Below are 19,617 nucleotides of genomic sequence, written 5' to 3' on the forward strand. Positions count from 1 at the left end.
ATTTGCACGAAAATTGTATGTGAATTAGCTTTGATTGTTCACATGCTTCCTCCATCTCAAATATATTGTTGTTATTGTTGTTTTGTATTGTTTTTAAAGTAGATTAGTTATCAAATGATGAAATATTTATTCAATTTTATCAGAGAGTGAAAATTAGCAATTCTTTAGAAAGGTATATTTCCCAAATGAGAACGGCTATATCATATAAGAGAATAAACTGGTATTGTAACATTATAAGTTACTATGATATAATTTTCTGATTCTTTGATCATATCAGCCTTCATGTATTTTCTCAGGGCAAATATGAGTATCTACATTTTGTGAGAGTCAATAATTATAAAACTTGCTTGTAAAATGTGAGCTACTACACCATGGACAGATACTTTGAACTGTTAAGTGAAGTAACCCCCTTGGGCAAAGATTTTGTTGCAAACTCTTCAAAGCACACTTGATATCTGTATTTCTCAGACTATAAATCACAGGATTAAGTGATGGAGGCAACACAATGTATAGCACAGAAAACACTCTATCTGCAATTGATGCTGTATTTGAAGTTGGCTTCAGATAGACAAAGCAAGCAGTAGCAATGAAAACACTGAAAACTGTGAGGTGGGGGAGGCAGGTGGCAAATGCTTTGGACTGACCCTTAGTGGTACGAATCTTCAGTACAGTGGAGAAAATGTAAAAGTAAGAGATCACAACACAGATGAAACAAAACATACCCAGACAGAAACCAATTCCAAGACTTGTATAAATGACTACAAGTGAGTTAGAGCAGGAAATCCTTAACAATGAGGAAACATCACAGAAAAACTGTGGGATCACATGGGAGCCACAGAAGGGCATGGAAAATGTGCCAGCCGTGTATAAAGTTCCAAAGAGTACCCCAGTAGCCCAGGAAACACCTACCATCAGTACACAGTTACCACTACTCATGATGGCCTCATAATGTAGAGGAGAGCAGATGGCAATATAGCGGTCATATGACATTGCTGTTAGGACAAATACTTCCCCAGATGTAAATGATGTCATTAAAAACAATTGCAGGGCACAACCCAGAATAGAAATTGAATTATTGTGAGTTATGCTATTGATAAAGAAATTTGGGATTGGAACAGAAATCAAAAAGACATCTAACAGGCTCAAATTCCTTAGGAAAAAGTACATGGGTGTTTGGAGTTTCAGATCCAGGGTGATGAGAGTGATGATGAGGAAGTTACTCATTATGACTGCTAAGTACATTACCAGGAAGAACAGCCCACATACAGTCTGTAGCTCAGGAACGTCAGAGAATCCCATAAGGATGAACCCTGTAATTCTAGTGACATTGGGCATGCTAGGATCTTCCATAGCCTGTCAGGTATGAGAAGTAAACAAAAATCAACACATTAATATATAGAAATGCTCAGTGGAAATGGAGCCAGGACACTACATAGATACTACCACATTGTTATAGCCCTAATTTTATCTTTCTATAAGGTTCTCCTTTTACTGGATAAATAATTTGTACTAATTTACCATTTATAATTATTGTACCATCTTTTGTTATAAATTTTAAGAAAATTATGAGTTGTATATCATCATTTCTTAATAGAATTTACTTTTTCCTTGAAATTGCAGTCTTTCTGTGATGAAAACCTTCAAGTCTCTCCTTACACTACTCTATTTCCTTTGTCTTAATCTTGATTCAGATTACTGCTATGTTTCATATGGCTAGATTTATCTTTTAACAAGGATTTGCCTTATGTTAATAAGCATCTTTTTGTACCTGTAATATTTTCAAAATATTGCCAACTGCCACATTTGTTCTTGTTATCTGAACTCCTTGAGTAGAACCTGGATTCTTTCATTGTTGACTAAATCCTGCTTGGACAAATATTCTTTCATATGTATTCTTCAGTAATGAGCCTGTGCCCCTAAACAGGAACGATCATTTCCTAAGTACCAATTTGTCTCTTTCTACCTTAATATCTAAAAGATTAAACACCTTGTGGTTCAAATGATCATTCTACTTCACAGAAACAATTTTCTCTAGATATATCTCTATTCACCCTTATCAATTTTAATCTTACTGATGAGATCCAATATGTTCAGAACAAAGATACCAGTCAAAAAAGTCACAGTTTTACCAGGAATGTAATAATCTATTACTTCTTTCTCCTTCCTTCAAATACATTGATAACAGTTTATATTTATCAAATTCCTTTTTCCTGACACTTAGAATTGTTTTTTATTTGTTTTCTTTGATAGTTAAACACTTCTAATTTGCAGGAACTATCTAAAACCAGTCTTCTGTGCCATAAGATTTTAATAAGAAAACAATTTAAATTCCCTTGCTTAAGAAAATAATACTATTTATCACAGTAAGTTCATATGTAAAATAGGCATGTGATGTAATTGTAAACTCTGCCATATTTATATTATAAATTTTAACATACACAAATAAATATCTCTGTCATCGTGGATATAAACAAGAAAAAGTAAGCATAGATTTGTTGTCTAACATTTATATCATCTTAAATTTATAAAATCCTAAAGTATTGAAGATACCAATGAGTTTGCTAATAGATGAGATTTGGAACCTCCTTGGAAATGGGAGAGATGGATTTCCCCAGTGAAGAGCATTCGTGTGGGTTGGTGTGTGTGTATGTATGTGTGCGTGTGTATGTGTGTGTGTGTGTGTGTATGTGTGTGTGTGTATGTGTGTGTGTGTGTGTGTGTGTGTGTGTGTGTGTGTGTGTGTGTAAAATTATAAATCTTCTTCTTCTAGCTCCTGCTTCCAGGATAAAAACTCTGAGTCAATTATTCATTACTAAATGCCTAGATCATAAACTTTGGCTCATTCCTTGGCTAACTCATCATATTTTAGGACCCATTCAAAATACTCTGTGTCTACCACTTAGTCACCTCTTCCTCAGTTCCAGCCTTCTTCTTTGGATTGTCCCTCAGGGTCTCCTCCAGCATCTCCTTTGAATATATCTCAAATCAGCTTGCATCTCCTTTTATCCTCTCAACAATTCTCAGAATCCTCTGTCTTTCTGCCAGTACCCCACCTCCTATTTTCTATCTCAGCCAACTAGAATTCAGCTTTTATTTTGTTGCCAGATGATGCTTATAAGATAGTCTCTCTACATGTGTATACATGTACACATATGCACACACACATATGCATTTTAATACCCTATTAAACCAAAACAACAAGAGAAAAGAAGTACTGTACTGTATCTGAAAGATAGGGGGAAGTATATGTGGTAGGGGTTAGAGTGAGGTAAGAAAATGGAGTATTTTAATTAAATCATATACTCAAAAATGCTTTTTAAAAGCAAAACAGAAAAAAATAAAGAAAGAAATGTGAGTGGCTGTAGCCTTGGCTGAGGAGATGAAAACACTTGGTGCTCTTGGAAAAAATGTGAGTTTATTTTCCAAAAGCTCCATGGTACCTCAAAATTGTCTGTGACTCCAGTTCCACATGTTTCTAGATTTTACAGGTACAAGGCATTTACAATGTACACACATATAAGTGCATAAAAATATAAACACACATGTAATTAAAATAAGAGATATATCTACAGGAAATTAAATACCTAAATTAAGAAAAATTTTTGAGTCATTCACATACATACATTTTTAGTACGAACATGTAAGTATTCCTGTATGTTTTCTCTGTGAAGGACTCTTGAGAGAAAACCACATCAAAACACTTCCTCCAATTGTGCCTTTATATTTCTCTAGAACATATTATGTTATAATCATGTTGTAGTCAGATCCAACATATGTTGACATCCTGTATACATTCAATCTATATCCTGTAAGTACATTACTGGTTACTACATTTAGGCATTGAATCACTCTTTATTAAAATAGGATACAATGTTACATATGTACTGTATATGTATATATATATACACATATGTATATGGAACTTAAAATCATTGTTTTGGAGCAGAATATTATAGTATTTTACTAACAGAAATTTGAAATATGTATTTGAAATTAATTCAGATTGTTCAAATACCTGTATCATGGATTAGTCATCAGATATGTGTAGAACAGACTTCCAACAGATCCAGTTGAGTAGGAAAACAATTTGTACACATTAACATTTAAGATTGTTGAATGATCATATAAAAGTTGGAAAACTTTGTAACCATGACAAGTAGTTACAATTTCAGCTTCTGATAAAATTCAAAATACTTGCTAAAGTTTAACTATTTCTTAATATTGAATAAATCAAATACAAACAAGAAAATAATTCATCATGTTTTTAAATTATGTTTATATTTCCTTTGAAACACTGTGTAATCCAAAGTTCTCTAACAGATCTTTTTAACACCTGTGGCTGCAAGCTTGATACTCCCCAAAGGAAAATATTTTTTAATAGCCTTTCTTATTATTTACTTTTCTCTTAAGACAATTAGTGTTACAATAATTGGCACTTTCTGTAGGAAGGACTGACCATTCCCCAGAAAACACATGGAAAACTTCATGAAGAAATTGACTAACACTTTCCCCAGGAACATGTTAAACTAAATATATATTATTTGGCTTATGTTTTGAACATAGGAATATATTTTGGCAGAAAAGACATTATCAGTTGTAAGGGTCACATTCAACCTGAAATTGCAAAGCATAGAAGACACATGCCAAGACAGTGCTGATGTTCTTCGCACCCTTTCTTCTTTATTCAATTAAAAGTCACATTCAAGATAATAATAACATCTTCCACTCAAAATGCACTTCCTGGTTCATTTGGTCATATTGAAAAACCATCATGAATATGTCAAGAAGTTTATTTCTAATGTCATTCTATATCACATGCACTTTGAAATTACTGTTGACCTGTGATATTTTCATCCTTTGCCTACTTGATATTCATAGGTATAATGTTTATACAATATCATACCACTCCTTTTGTCTAAACTTTCATATTCATTACTCAATGCAAATTTCACTTTCTCTTTGATGGATTAAATTTTAACAGCACTGTTATTTTTAGGAGTCTTCTCTTCAAAAGTCTTTTGAAACTTTAGTGGACGCATCAACTGTGAGCCTTTATAAAATCAAAAGATAAATTACAAATATTAAGTAAACAACAGCACGGGGTAGGGGATTTAGCTCAGCGGTAGAGCGCTTGCCTAGCAAGCGCAAGGCCCTGGGTTCGGTCCCCAGCTCCGAAAAAAAAAAAAAAAAAAGAAAAAAAAAGTAAACAACAGCACAGTGTAAGTGTTTCCACAGCAAAGGTGAATGGGATGGCAGTACATAACACACACACACACACACACACACACACACACACACACACACACACACACAACATAGTTAATTTGAAACAAAACTATAATGTCAAAGAAACATCAAATACTGCTGCAGCTCCATATCTGATATTTGGAGTAATGATACATAGACATTCGGTGGGGCTGCTTTAGCAGCACAATTTTGTGTACAGAGGGAGAATCTGGCTGTGCCCATGTGAACTGAACACTTGTGTGAGACTTAATTCAGAGACATGGGCTAATTTGTGCAATCGAGAAAAAAATCAGTACAATATAAAATTAAGGCTGGACATTGTTATTTATAACCTTATCAACTGAAGTTTATAATGGAAATGCAAATTAAAAAAGAATGTGTAGCTTCTGTAAAAAGAGAACATGAATAATGTAGATGAAGAGAAGTGAGTGAAGAGAAAGCATCTGTAGTTCTTTTAAAAAAAGTGAAACTAATTAGAAACTTCATGTTTTTAACTAATAAAATAGAAAAAGTACCTAGAAAACCAATTCCTATTTATCAACAGTTGTATTTTTATAAGCACTCAGATTTATTTAAAACTGTGAGTGATGTGGCTGAGAAAGCAACTAAGAGATTCCCTCCTCAAAACAGCCACTTAGTATTTTTCCAGGTGCCATTTACCCAGTTTCCATTTCAACACATTCAGAAGACACATTATCAGTAGCAGGTAAGGTCAGGTTATATCTCAAGTTTCTGGAATAATTGAACACGTAATTTGCAAGCATGCAAAATATCAGTGTTTTGGACCAAGGAACTGTATACCAATTTCAAGAACATCAATGAGTGTCAGGATTATGTTACTTTATCATAACCCTGGGAAGTCATTGCACAAAGCCATGAAGATAAAACCCCAAGTTACAGTGGAGATTCTAGGACAGTGGAGATGCCAACACACTGAGATGTTTGCCTAAGAATCCTTCAATAGCCAGTGTGAAGCTACTCTTAGAGAAACCATATTTGCCAAAGTACAAAACCTAGAGTTCTGGAACCTCCAAACCTCATGGAGTTCTAAGAATGCCACGGAAGTGCTCCAGGTCTACACATTGAGCTGAATGATTTGGTGTTTTCCCTGTTAGAATTTTGAGGTCTTTTTTTGTTTTTGTTTATGTTTTTGTACTTTTTTATTCTGTCTATCATTGTTTATTTCCTTTACCAGCTTTAGAATGGAAATGGTTATTCTGAATTATAGTTTGTTTTTTGGTAATATTTTTTTTATTTACAGGTATTCATATTAGAGACTTTCTGGGATTTGGAACATGTTAAATTGTTGAGATTTGGATTTTTTTATAGATGGGTTTAATGTATTTTGGATTTCGATGACTTGTACTGTAGCACAACTGCCGCCATCATGTAAGCAACAGTAAGGTCATCAAACTCAGCATGCAGCACAACCACTTGCAAATATAGAAACAAGTATCTAATCTATCAAAGTTCTTATTCAAGGAGGTATATAAATGTAGAAATCTTTTTTTTTCATTCTGTAGTTCTGCATCTGGCTAACCGTTCTTTTTAACTAAAAGTATGCCCATCCAGAATATGGTATTTGTGCTTAAAAGATCACCCTCAAAATAGATAAGACCTGGGGTTGGGGATTTTGCTCAGTGGTAGAGCACTTGCCTAGTAAGCACAAGGCCCTGGGTTCGGTCCCCAGCTCTGGAAAAAAAGAAGAAAAAAAAATAGATAAGGCCTACACTGGGATTCAAAATACCCAGTGTAATCCCTAAATAACTAATAAATAATTACTCTTGACTTAAATCTGTGTACAGTTTCTTCTCTCTGGTGGATTCTCCAACAAATTTCTGGAGGCTGCAGTGAAATCCCAAGAAAAAGACCTCAAGGTATCTGGGCTTTCAGAGCCACAGATAGTGGGGAAGAATGCTGGGATCAAGGGGCTTCAAGGAGTGCACAACCTCAAACCTGCCTCCTAGGGGTGAAAAAGATTGTAATGTTGCCTGTTCTGCCATCTGTGAAGGTAGATTCTCACTGATCTACTCATCCAAGGTCCACAAAACTTTCTGATTTGCTCAGACCAATGTAGAGTCAGACATACATAGATTGGAGAAGCTGGCAAGGAATGTCTCAGCCAGATGCCAGGTTTATGCTCAAGTCAATCCAAAACAGAGAGCCCTTACCTGTGTAGGGATATGCAAGAGAACTCACCACCCAGAGAACTTGGGAAAACTAACCTTACTGAGGGGCAGCCTGCAAGTAAGTTTGTGAATATTTGATAGTCTGTATGAATATTTTGTAGATGTGTAGAAATAGTTATAAATGAAATCCTCAAATAGTAGCCTAAAAACTTCTTCAGGAACTGGTTTCTTTACTTTGCATCTCCCTACAATAGGGTCCAACAATAGTCTGATGTTTATAACCCAAACTTTTTGATTAGTAAGTGAAGATTTAGGCATAGATAAAAAATGTCATTGTGCACATAATTCTCAGAATTCTGGGAAAAACTCTTATTACGGTCTAGCAAAGGATAGATAGACTTCCTTCTTTTGCATTGCTTCATACCTGGTGTGCTTCATATAGAGATGGATTTACCCAATATGAAATTGTGATGGAAAACCTTCTTCATTCCTTTCATAACAATTAGACATGAATTTTTTAGAACTCTCCAATCATTTCCTTCTTGCATCAGTATTTGTCCTCCAGCCTTCCCTAAATCTATTCACTAGACCATCCAAGAGACTCAGTCAACAACTAAGTCCATCGTCAGTTTTCCTTGTTTGAGTCCATGGAAACCAACTTGTGAAGGATCCTCCTATGTCCATTAAATTATCGAGGAACATTCTGTGAAATATTTTGCATTTTAAAAAAATACTTGAGTGTGATTTCTAATTTATATTTTGATGAAGTTTTTATAAATCTGCAAAAACCTAAGAAAAGTAATGGAAATACATAAATAGGTTTTTATAGTTTTTCATGAAACTGAAGCTGACATTTGCATTTGAATGTAGATATTGAGGAGAGCACTTTGCTTTTGTCTCTATGTTGTGATAGTTAATGGATACTCAAAGTATTGCATCTTTCCTTTCAACCCTTTGTAATCAAATTTACTTTTTAAAGAGGATGATTCCTGTTGTATTATTTTTTGATCTCTCATAGATTACTAAATGATCTTGAATAGAAGAGAGAATTAGAGTTTGAATATCTGGTTCAATTGTGTTGTGAAAACTACAGACAATTTTGTCCTGAGCTCCATACAGGTGCCAGACATATTACTTCAATTGGGGAGATTATCTGTATATTTCCTGCAGTATTTCATTATCTCCATTATCATGTCCAAACTATCAGGTGACTCAGGTGACTTACTGTCTGGTCTTTCAGCCTGTGTCTAATACTGGATTTTTAACTGGGTCCATTCTTTTCTTTTCTTTTCTTTTCTTTTCTTTTCTTTTCTTTCCTTTTCTTCTTTTTTTTTTTTTTCTTTGGAGCTGGGGACCGAACCCAGGGCCTTGCGCTTGCTAGGCAAGTGCTCTACCACTGAGCTAAATCCCCAACCCCAACTGGGTCCATTCTTTCTTGTTCTATGGGAACCATTATCTATCTAAATTACATCTGGGGATTTTGTCCCAATTAAGGTTCTAAGAACCATTGTACTCAGGAGGATGCAAAAGACATAGATAAAAGACAAAAAGACTAGTGACATTTTAAAAGGCAAATCTGGTATTTTGCTAAAATGAAGACTTGTACACGTCATTATAGACAGGAATATTTGACAAAAGTGTCTAAGATTTTGCACATTTTAAATTTAACAACACTTCATTCTCATTTTTGAGTGAAGAGCATTGTCTGGGTAAGTTTACTGAGACCATGCTTGTTATCTTGGCCTTTCCTTCTTATTTATAGGGGAATTCTCCAAACACCCTTTCTTCAGTTTGAAACGTTTAAGAAGAAAATGAAAAAGAAATTCCATCTACAAGTATGGAATATTTAGGAAAAAATATATGTCATATATTTCACATGAGATATAACCAGTAATTTTCTTAAGATAATCTGTGAAGACAAAATCTATTACTTTAAGAGAAAAGCAATTGCAGAAAAATCTTGCTATTTTATTGAAATTCTCTTTTAAAGGTGATAGCAATATCATGAAGTATGGTACAATACAGGGTCATGCATAAATTATAAAAGCTTTTCATTCTGCTTCTTTGCCAATTGACTAACACTTCATTCTTACAAATTTCTTTCCTAAGTTCCATAGTTAGAAAATTGTACATTATATAAACAAATTCATTGTTATCTTCTAAAGGTATATCATATCATATAATAATACATTTATATATTGTACATCAAAAGTAGGTACATATTGCATTATAACAATTATATAAATATGCTTTCATAACATGTTAAAAGATTTATTTGTTTAAGTTTTTGAGATTATAATAAAATTATGTTCTTTTTAGATTCCTTTTCCTAGCTCCAAACTGTACCATATTTTCTGCTTGGTGTTATTCAATATCATAGTCTTTTTTTCATTAATAGATGTTTCACTGAAACACACACACACAGACACACACAGACACACACAGACACACACACACACACACACATATATATATATATATATATATATATATATATATATATATATATACTGATCTTTTATACATTCCTGTGCATGACCAGTAAATGTTCCTAACTACGGAATTAGCTCTCTAATCCCTTTCCCAATGCCTGTAGAGGCTGAATCATGAAGACTTTCTTTAGTGTATTTTGATATTTTATTTTACTAGAAATATATATTTAACATATGGAAATAATTTAAAGTTTATTTTTTAAGAGATAAATGAAACTTAAGTATACCAAACAATTCTTGTAAATATTGATAAAGAGAATGATCATTCTTTTTAAACTCAATTTTTAATATTCCATTTAAATTATACATGGTTTCAGCAGAAAAGCAATAACCTGTTTTTTAATATTTTAAAATAAAAGTAAAAAAGGTAAAGTAAATTGATAAAATAACTTATGAACTTTAACTTTATTATTCAAAAACATGAAATGATCACCTTTAAGAATGACTTGATTTTACCATAAGTTTAAAAATTACTTTTATAGATGGAACGATATCTTGTTTTAAATGTGTCTGTATTTGAATATAAGAAGTGTTAGGAAAGATGGCATACAACTTATGTTTGTAATGATTTTGAGGAAGAGCTAAGAAAAGATAATGCACTAGTTAGACAAAAGAAAGTTCTATCCCCTATTCTAAAGATTTCTTCATAGAAATATATAAATCGTTGTCATATTTGTATGCAGCCACTTTGGTTTATCTGAAAACAGATTTAGAACTGGGCATACAATGGTGTCTAAGATTTTCAAAATGATTTTCAATATGCCTAAGTAAATTTCCTTCAAATGTCAACATCAGTCTTGAATCATCCAAGTCATTTTGTAATCAATTCACTCAAGTATCTCCTATTATGACATGCAATTAATCTATATGTGAGCATTTATATCAATGTTATATTTATTAGTATCAGTAAAAGTACCAAAATATTATTGACAAATCTAACTTATAAAACCAGCATTGTTTAAGTAATTTAAAAAAAGGTTTTTGGATTGATTAGGATCTTGTGTGTTATAAATCTAAGTGGAAAGGCAAAAAAACGTGTTAGTATAATTTATTCTTCTCAGAGAATTCATTCCTTCCTCTAGGCTTATAAAGAAATTGACTTGTTTCATTACAAGTAAATCCTTGTCTTTTACAATCAGTGTTTTCTCCAACATTTGCTATTACACATGATGTTGATGCATGTATTTGTATAATTTTTCATGTTTGTGATAGTTTACATAAAAATGGTAAATCAATCTCTATTGATACCAGTCATAAAAGTATGCAACTCTCAGTATCCATCTTTGAAGGATATCCAACATTCAGACCATCAGAATATAAAAAATTTCCTTACGTATTTTTATAGGAATTAAAATAGTGCCAGCTTGTTTTTAATACATGGATATTTAATTTTAACAATTAAAAACTGTAATATTTGAACTTGATTAATGCTAACTGGTTTTTGAAGAGATTTAGTAAAAGTATTACATTGGTTTTCTAAAGCCAAATGGTGATTTCCGAAAACCTATAAACAAAAAATATACAGACTGTGCACACTTAATAAGAATATATATTTGTATACAGATAATCTATGCATGCAATAAACACTTGAAAATAGGGGCTATGTGCATATAAGAGTAGGATGGTATGTAATGGAGAATTTGGTAGGAGTAATTATAATACAACCTAAAAATAAAAATTAACAAAAAAATCCACAACAACAAACCACACAGAGTCCCAATGGGGTGCTGCAGGTACCTTAATTTTATTTTCTGTTTTGTATGCATGCCATGGAAAAGTTCCCAATATGTTCAGTGGAGGTTGTAAAGACAAGAATGTCACCTTTGACTTGTATCAAACTTTAGGCAGAAGATTTTACTTTGTCAGTACAAATAATCTCTTTTATAGAAGATTAAAAACTTTACAAATGAACATTATTGAATATTACACAATATTTTTCTGCATTTGTTGAAATTGATGTGTGACTTTTATCTTCACTTCTATTAGTATGTCAAGATTGTTGACTGCTTTTGTTGAAATTTTCTCCAATGAAATGTTAAATAGTGTTTGATGAAAAAGTTTGACATATTTAATGCACTAAATATAAGATCTGCAAATACTTGTTTAATATGTTCAAATTGATCTCAGTTATTCTTTTGCATTCATTTTATTTTGGTGGAATTTTCTTCCTTGGGACTTTGATATTGATGACAAAATCATTATAGAAATAAAATATTTAAATCTTTAAAAGTTTTAGGGCAAAAAATTCTTAGTCAGTATTTTTATTTGTTATTTATGTTATCTGAAACTAATGTATTTTCCTAGTGTTGGAAAAATGGTAAGTCTGTATAAGTTGCATAATTCTAGAAATTAATCTCTAAATTGATTGTTGAACCTGTTGGCATACATTTATTAATCTTAGTTCTTTTTATTTCTGTGCTACAATTTTGATTATTCTTTCAATAAATTTAACTTACAATATTATTACATATTCCCCTATTTCACTTTTGTCAATGTAGGCACTTCTATGTCCACTCATTCCAAACACTAGTATATCCCTCTTTTCTCAAAATTGATGCCCTATTTCTTTATTATCACACACACAACCACATACACATACAGATACAAAAAATGCATGCACGTGTGCTTGTGCATTTGCGAGTGTGTGTGTGTGTGTGTGTGTGTGTGTGTGTGTGCACAAAGATACAAGCACAACCTGAAGAAAGTATACGTTTTGTCCTTTGTGTTTACATGGTCTCAGTGAGGTTCATCTTGGAAGCAACTAGTGCTACTCTTCTCAGTAGTCATTAGCTAGTATAACATCATTTTAGTATATTTTAATTATTCTATTTATATAACTTAATTTTCATTAATTCATATTGCTCTATTTTTATTACAATTTTTATAAAATTTGTTGTCTGTGTTTCTTCTCTATCATTATTTAATGGCAGTTGTTTATTATTATTAGCGGTCTTTAGTGATGAACTTACTGACTACAATAAGTGTCATACTATATTTCTTTGACTGGATGTACTTTATAAGTTGTTTTTCTTCTTTAATCTCTCTTTATTGTGTAATTCATAGACATTTATGATTTTTCTATTTTGCCATTGATTTATAATTAAGGTTAGAGTTGAAAAAGAAGATTGAGTCATTTGATATGTCTTTAACTGGAGACTTCTTTTACCTCTGCATATGATGTACCAGACTTGTTTCATTCAGTGTAATATTTTCCAGGACCACCCATGCTGTTTCAGATGAAAGATGAAATGCAGGTTTCTTCACAGCTGGTGATCGGGTAAATAATTAATGAATTGTATTGCTAGAGAGTACTTGTGTACATTTATCTGGATAATTTTCAGGAATTTTTTTATATATTTCTCTTAGATATATTTTTTGGTATGTAGTTTTCACACATATGACTTTTAAATTGAATTTCAGTAGTATTGAAGCCTGAATATGAAAATCTATTAAATATTTTCATTGGGATATTTAAAATCTGTCAGATTGCTTTTATAATCAGATGCTCAGATGTTGACAGCACAGATATCTATCATTGTAATTAGTTCCTTTACGTGCCTTTGTAATTTATTAATGATCTTTGACTCTCATAATGGCTTTGTTTTACCTAAGTACTATACTGTGTTAGAGCAATTGTAAATGATCTCCCAAGCACAATACTATCATAAACCTACTCAGGCTCTTAGTATCCACTTGCCTCAGCTGCAGTTGAATAATTCTTTTGTAAATGCAGTACAAACTTCTCAAAGACCTAATGTAAAACAACTCTGTGCATTTTTCTGCTTACTACATTGTTGTTTAACTTCCAACATCATTTTTATATTGGAAGTATATAAATAGAGTTGTTAAAATCTTCACATAGATATTGAAAATTTACAATATTTATGCAGGTGACATCTTCTAGAAGTAGCTAGAGCTAGCTGTTCAATATCCCATGGGGTTTAAACACAATACCACCTTATACTTTTTCCAAAATTGGTGTTACATAGCATCCCAAAATGGCCATCACAGACCATTGTGAAATAAAGCTCTCTGTAGATGATGACTACACTTCCTTTTCTGTAGCATACTGCAGATATAATTAAAATGTGGTGGATGACGATTCCTGATCGGATTACCATTCTGAATTGTCACCCTACATTGCTGATACAGGTGACTATGAACATATCACTAGGTTTCTAAACACCTGTAAGGCAGTTCATGTACTAATAAAACCTGTATTTAGTGTCTTTTTTACTACAACCAGAAATATGTTTGTAGCTGGAAATATTAAAAACGACTTTTCCAACCCACACTAGTGCTGACTACACTCTGCCTCCATCTGCATTCTTGCCACCTCTATAGTTAGCCCCAGCATCAACCACCCATCCTGCTAAATTCCCACGGCAGGTTGCTCCCATGTCAGCCTCATGCGATGCCCACCCATCTTGTGGTTAGCTGTCACAAATCCTTATAACCTGGCATAATCAAAACTCTAGAGGTTTGTAATTTATCCATCAGATTTATATCAGTAAATTCTTACCCCACAAAACCCTAAAGGCCTACCCAATAAACTCAGAGCCAATTGATATTTCTATAAACTGCTTACTTTGATAAGACAAAGTGACATGGATCTGGGTCATCCTTCTCTTTCTCCATCTTCCTTCCTTCTTCCTCTCTTCTCTTTCCTGCCTCTCAAAAACTATCAGTCTATCCTCCCTTTCTACTGTCGCATCACAAGCTTTTGTCTTTTCTTTCACCTACCTTCACCTGTTTACAGACAGCAAACTGAATGTGTTCGTTGATGTATTCTTTAATTTAGTTTTACATTTTAATTATACTGCTCACTTTACCCCCACTCATCTAATTTATGGGCATTGTAGACTATGATCTTGACGGATACCTATCAAATACAGTAAAGTACAGATATGATGACCCATTCAATAGATGTCATACTAATATATCTATTTGGAATAATATTTTTCTTTCTGTATATAAAACATTTTATTACCTTTTTAAATAAAATAAGTTATTTAAATAAGAATTACACTGCTTTAAAAAAGTAAAGAACCACAAAAAATAAAAAAAAATTACCCTACTTAATATTCACAAGCTAATTTCCCAAAGTAATGTTTTTTTAGCCTATATGAACTTAATTCTGATAGGATTTTGAAGTTTTCAAAATAAATTTTTAAATAAATGTAACTCTTTCAAGTAAAAAAGAATAAATGTCTATATCACCACTTGCCATTTCTTTGTTACTTACCTCTGTTTCATAGCTGCCTTGTTCAACTGTTAGTCTGTTTTGTTTCTAATTAATTTTATCACAGTTTATAACATTTATAATATATAAAATTTTACACTGTTAATGTTCTATAACATGTAGTATCATTAGTGGTTGCTATGGGGATTTGATAAAAAGTGTTTTCTTGTTTCATTAAGCTAATGGGAATTCACCTTTAATATCATGCAGTTTGAACTCTTCACATTAACACTCTTATATTTAACCATAAATTTTAGAACTTAGTATTTTTATTCCATGTATTACTCAGGGAACTAGACAGTTCATTACTACTAGAAAGACATAGTGTGGGATCCATAGTGTACTTTGACATCAGCTACACTTGAGTCAGACTGGTAAGAACATAAAAGCTATCATGCATTGTACCATGTTTAGCTTTATATACAAAGTTGTTTTTTTCTCCAGGATTCAGCTATCAGAGCAATATTTCAGGAGTTATTGTGGATAAGTATGAATATGCTATTAATATATCTAAATGATTGGTTTTAAGAGATTGTAAACATCGTCTACATATAATATGAGAGATTTTGTTGAAAACCCAATGTTTCTCCCAATAGAAAATAATCTGCCTTAAGTGTCTGAAGTTAAACCTGCCTATGTTTCCAGGCAAATGTCCTACTCTGAAAGTCTAAAACACTTATGACTATCTTGATCTCCTGTATTTCTCTTTCTGATCTTTTATGTTCATGTCTCTTATATTCACTTCTTTTTTCCCCCACCCTATTTCATATGGATATACATAAAGATACAAAATAAAAGCATTTCATATAGATATACTTATGTTTTAATAAATACATCAACAGTTTGAAATATATATTTCACATGTTAAATATATCTGGGTATTTCAAATTGATGCGGGGAATTTATCTAGAAGAGAAACTTACCATATTATATAACTTTATATTAAACAACTTAATGTTTATTATGATAATAGTATTAATGAGAAAACTCTTATTATTGAAAATAATTCTAAGTGTTTATCATCATACCATACAATTTAACAGACAGCCACATATATGTGTATTAAAAAATTTAGCATAATAAAAACATATGCAATCCTAAGAAAAAATACTTGATTTTTCACACATAAAGGCCAGTTTTAGAAAAGAAAAACAACAGTTTCAAGAGAAATGCTGGTGATCTAACAATTAATATACATTGTTCTAAGTTGTGGCTTTTCTCTTTCAGATAAACCTCTATTTTGATACTATGGTGAATTCTACCCTGGTGGCTGGGTTTCTCCTGGAGGTTTTTGCTGAGACTTGGGAGTTCAGGCTTCTACTCAGTGTACTGTTCCTACTGGTGTACCTGGGAAGCCTGTTAGGGAATTTTATCATCATCATTGCTACTACAATTGACCAGACCCTGAATACACCCATGTACTTCTTCCTCAGGAATCTGTCCATCCTAGACATGGGCTATGTTTCTGTTACTATGCCCACTGCATGTATCAACTCTCTCACAGACCATAGAAATATTTCTGTTTTTGGATGTGCCGCACAAATCTTTTTGGTCCTCTTTTGTGCATGTATAGAGATTCTGTTTCTTACCATCATGGCCCAGGACCGCTATGTGGCCATCTGCAAGCCTCTCCTCTACCCTGTGATCATGAATCACCAGTTCTGTGTTCAGATGACACTGACTACCCTACTTAGCTCTCTTGTCATTGCAAGTGTGCACACTTTAAAAACTTTCCAGTTGTCCTTCTGTCATTCTAATGTAGTCCCTCAGTTCTTCTGTGATATCCCCTCTTTGCTGAGGCTTTCTTGCTCTGACACTTTTAACAACAAACTCTTACTTCTTCTGACTGCCATTGGGCTCAGTGGTAGCTGCTTTACCTTCATTGCTGTATCATACGTTCGCATAATATCAGCTGTGTTGAAGGTTCCTGTCAAAGGAGATCGAGGGAAAGCCTTTTCCACTTGTGTCCCTCACATTATTGTGGTGTCTGTGTTTCTTAGTTCTGGTGCCTATGTATATCTAAGACCTCAATCAACCTCAGAAATAGTTGAGGATATGATTCTTTCTGTATTTTATACCATTGTTCCTCCATTCTTAAATCCTATCATCTATAGTTTTAGAAACAAACAGATAAAGGAGGCTGTGAAGAAAGTAATATTTAGATATGTTTATAGTTGAATAAAATAAAGAAAAATTATGGACACGGAAACATGCACACACACACATCAAAGCATTTTAAAGTATTTAATGGATAGATATTTTTCACATTATATATAGTGCTTATAATTTCCCCTCCCTCTACTCATACTAATTCCTTCCTCCTCACCTCTCCTCCCATCCTTATATCCCCACCAATTTTATCCCATACATACACAATAAAAATTAAAAAAAACATTAATATTAAAGGCAAGAAGAAACTTTGACAACAAATTATGTGGCAAGAACCTTTAATGTTATCCTTGAATTTGTTTTCTCTTGGCCATCTACTGCTGGGCATACATCCTATACTTCTTTGTAATTTATAAACCCAGTGAGTCTCCCTTGGAAGAAAGTATATATACACTTTAAAAGTGCTTATCAATTAGAGATTTTTTTCTGGGTTAAAAATAGGGCATGGGTTCACTTCTAATTTCACCTTTAGGACTCCATCTGGTTAGATCTATGTATCTCCATTAATGCTGTATACATCTCTAGGAATTACTATATGTATACATTATGTTAATTTAGAAAACTTTGTATTCTTAACGTTTTCAATCATCTCTGGCTCAAATATTACTTCTGCTTCCTCTTGCACTATGCTTACTGATCTCAGATGAGAAAGATTGGATATAGGCCTCCCATCATTTAGAGATGATTATTCCAATATCTGTCAATCTTTGAATAATATTTGTCTATAGGTTTTTGCATTTGTTCTCATCAGCTGCAAGAGAAAGTTTCTGTGATGATGTCTGAACAGGGCAATAATTTATGACTGGATTGAATTATCATTTAGAGCCATAATATTGCTAAGTTTTTAAATTTAATTTAATTTAAAATTTTAGAAGGGTAGTACGTGTTATTACCTTATACCCTGGGGCTATCAAGTCTTAGTTTCATCACAGAAGTGGTGAGTATGGACTTTGTCTCATGGTATGAACTTTAAGTTAAAGCAGACATTGGTTGTTTACTCCCACAAACTTTGTGTCCCCATTGCACTAGTGTATCTTGAAGCAGGACAGCAGTTTAGGTCAGAAGTTTATTTCTCGATTTATGTTTAAATTTCTGCTTCAGTAGTGTGCAAAGTTCCATTATGTAGAAAATACATTAAATGCAGGAGTTAGGGCACACTGTAGGCACCAGCTTGACATCTCCTTGTTAAATGGAGAAGTGTAGGTTTGTTTTCAGCAATGGGGACTTACTGTCAGTGTTTGGAAAACAATCCATAGATATGGCATTGCATGAGTCATTTTAGGGATCACTGTGGGAACCCCTTTTATCAATCAATACAATTTAAAGTACCCCATCCTGGTATTAAAAGCTTTATTTGATGATGGGCAGCTGGGTCTCTGACTCGAGCATTATTTTGCAATTCCCTGTGGATTGACTTTACATGTATTCATATTTAAAGTAACTTCTACTTCACTAGATTTCTGTAATGAAACCTAATGCAAAAAGCCCTTGTCATGAGCTGTGTCTTCCTACATTCCATTACTCATCCCCTTCATCTCTAGACACCACCTAATTCTTCCATTTGGGATGCAATTAAACTAGACATGAATCCTCACATTAAGGCGAGGAAATGCAACCCAATGAGAGGAAAAGTGTTCTACAAGCAAGAAAAAGACATAGAGATAAAGACATAGAGACACCCCCACTCTGATTGCTATCAGTCATTTTTTTAAAAATGAATGTGTATATGTGCCATATTTTCTTAATCCATTCTCCAGTAGAAAATTTTTAAATTGTTTGAAATTTCTGAATATTTTAAATATGACAGCAATAAGCATGTTTGAAAATTTGTCTCTGTGGTAGGGTTAAGTGAAACCCATCTATCCATCCCAGAACAGTATAACTGTATCTTGACATAAATTGGCCCCCATTTTTCTAAGAAAAATGCTTAACAGACTTCCATAGTAACTACACATTTGCATATCAAATAACAACAGATTTTATTTGTATTTTCCTAATAATGAAGTATACTGGATATTTATTTACATATTTCTCAGCCATTTGAGTTTCTTCCTTTGAAAATTTACTGTTTAGAAGTAAACATTTTTACCTGGTTTATTTGTTTTCTAAATATCTAGTTTCTGGAGTTCTTTATATATTTTGAATAATAGCCTTCTATTTGATGTGGAGTTGTTAAAAATATTTTCCAGAATGGTTTTGCCAGAGACTTACTGATACAGATTAAATGCTTGCAGCTAACCATCACATTCAGAATGGGGACTCGGATGGAATAGTTAGAGAAAGGACTGAAGGAACTGAAGAGGTTTGCAACCCCACAGGAAGAACAAAAATACCAACC

The 19,617-nt window shown here is 32.9% G+C and overlaps 2 protein-coding genes across 2 annotated transcripts; one reads left to right on the top strand and one right to left on the bottom strand.

The window, feature by feature from the left end:
• Window positions 1–327: 327 nt before the first annotated feature.
• Window positions 328–1,335, bottom strand: Or14a257b (olfactory receptor family 14 subfamily A member 257B). Its single transcript, NM_001000691.1, is given in 1 exon segment — window positions 328–1,335. A coding segment is annotated over 1 exon segment (1,008 nt).
• A 15,023-nt stretch (window positions 1,336–16,358) lies between these two features.
• Or14c39b (olfactory receptor family 14 subfamily C member 39B) lies at window positions 16,359–17,288 on the top strand. The gene has a single exon (NM_001000120.1). The coding sequence runs from the start codon at window positions 16,359–16,361 to the stop codon at window positions 17,286–17,288; it is 930 nt and encodes a 309-aa protein (NP_001000120.1).
• The last annotated feature ends 2,329 nt before the right edge of the window (window positions 17,289–19,617 follow it).

The sequence above is a fragment of the Rattus norvegicus genome, chromosome 1, assembly GCF_021556685.1.
Source record: "Rattus norvegicus strain SHRSP/BbbUtx chromosome 1, alternate assembly SHRSP_T2T, whole genome shotgun sequence".
Taxonomy (NCBI): Eukaryota; Metazoa; Chordata; class Mammalia; order Rodentia; family Muridae; genus Rattus; species Rattus norvegicus.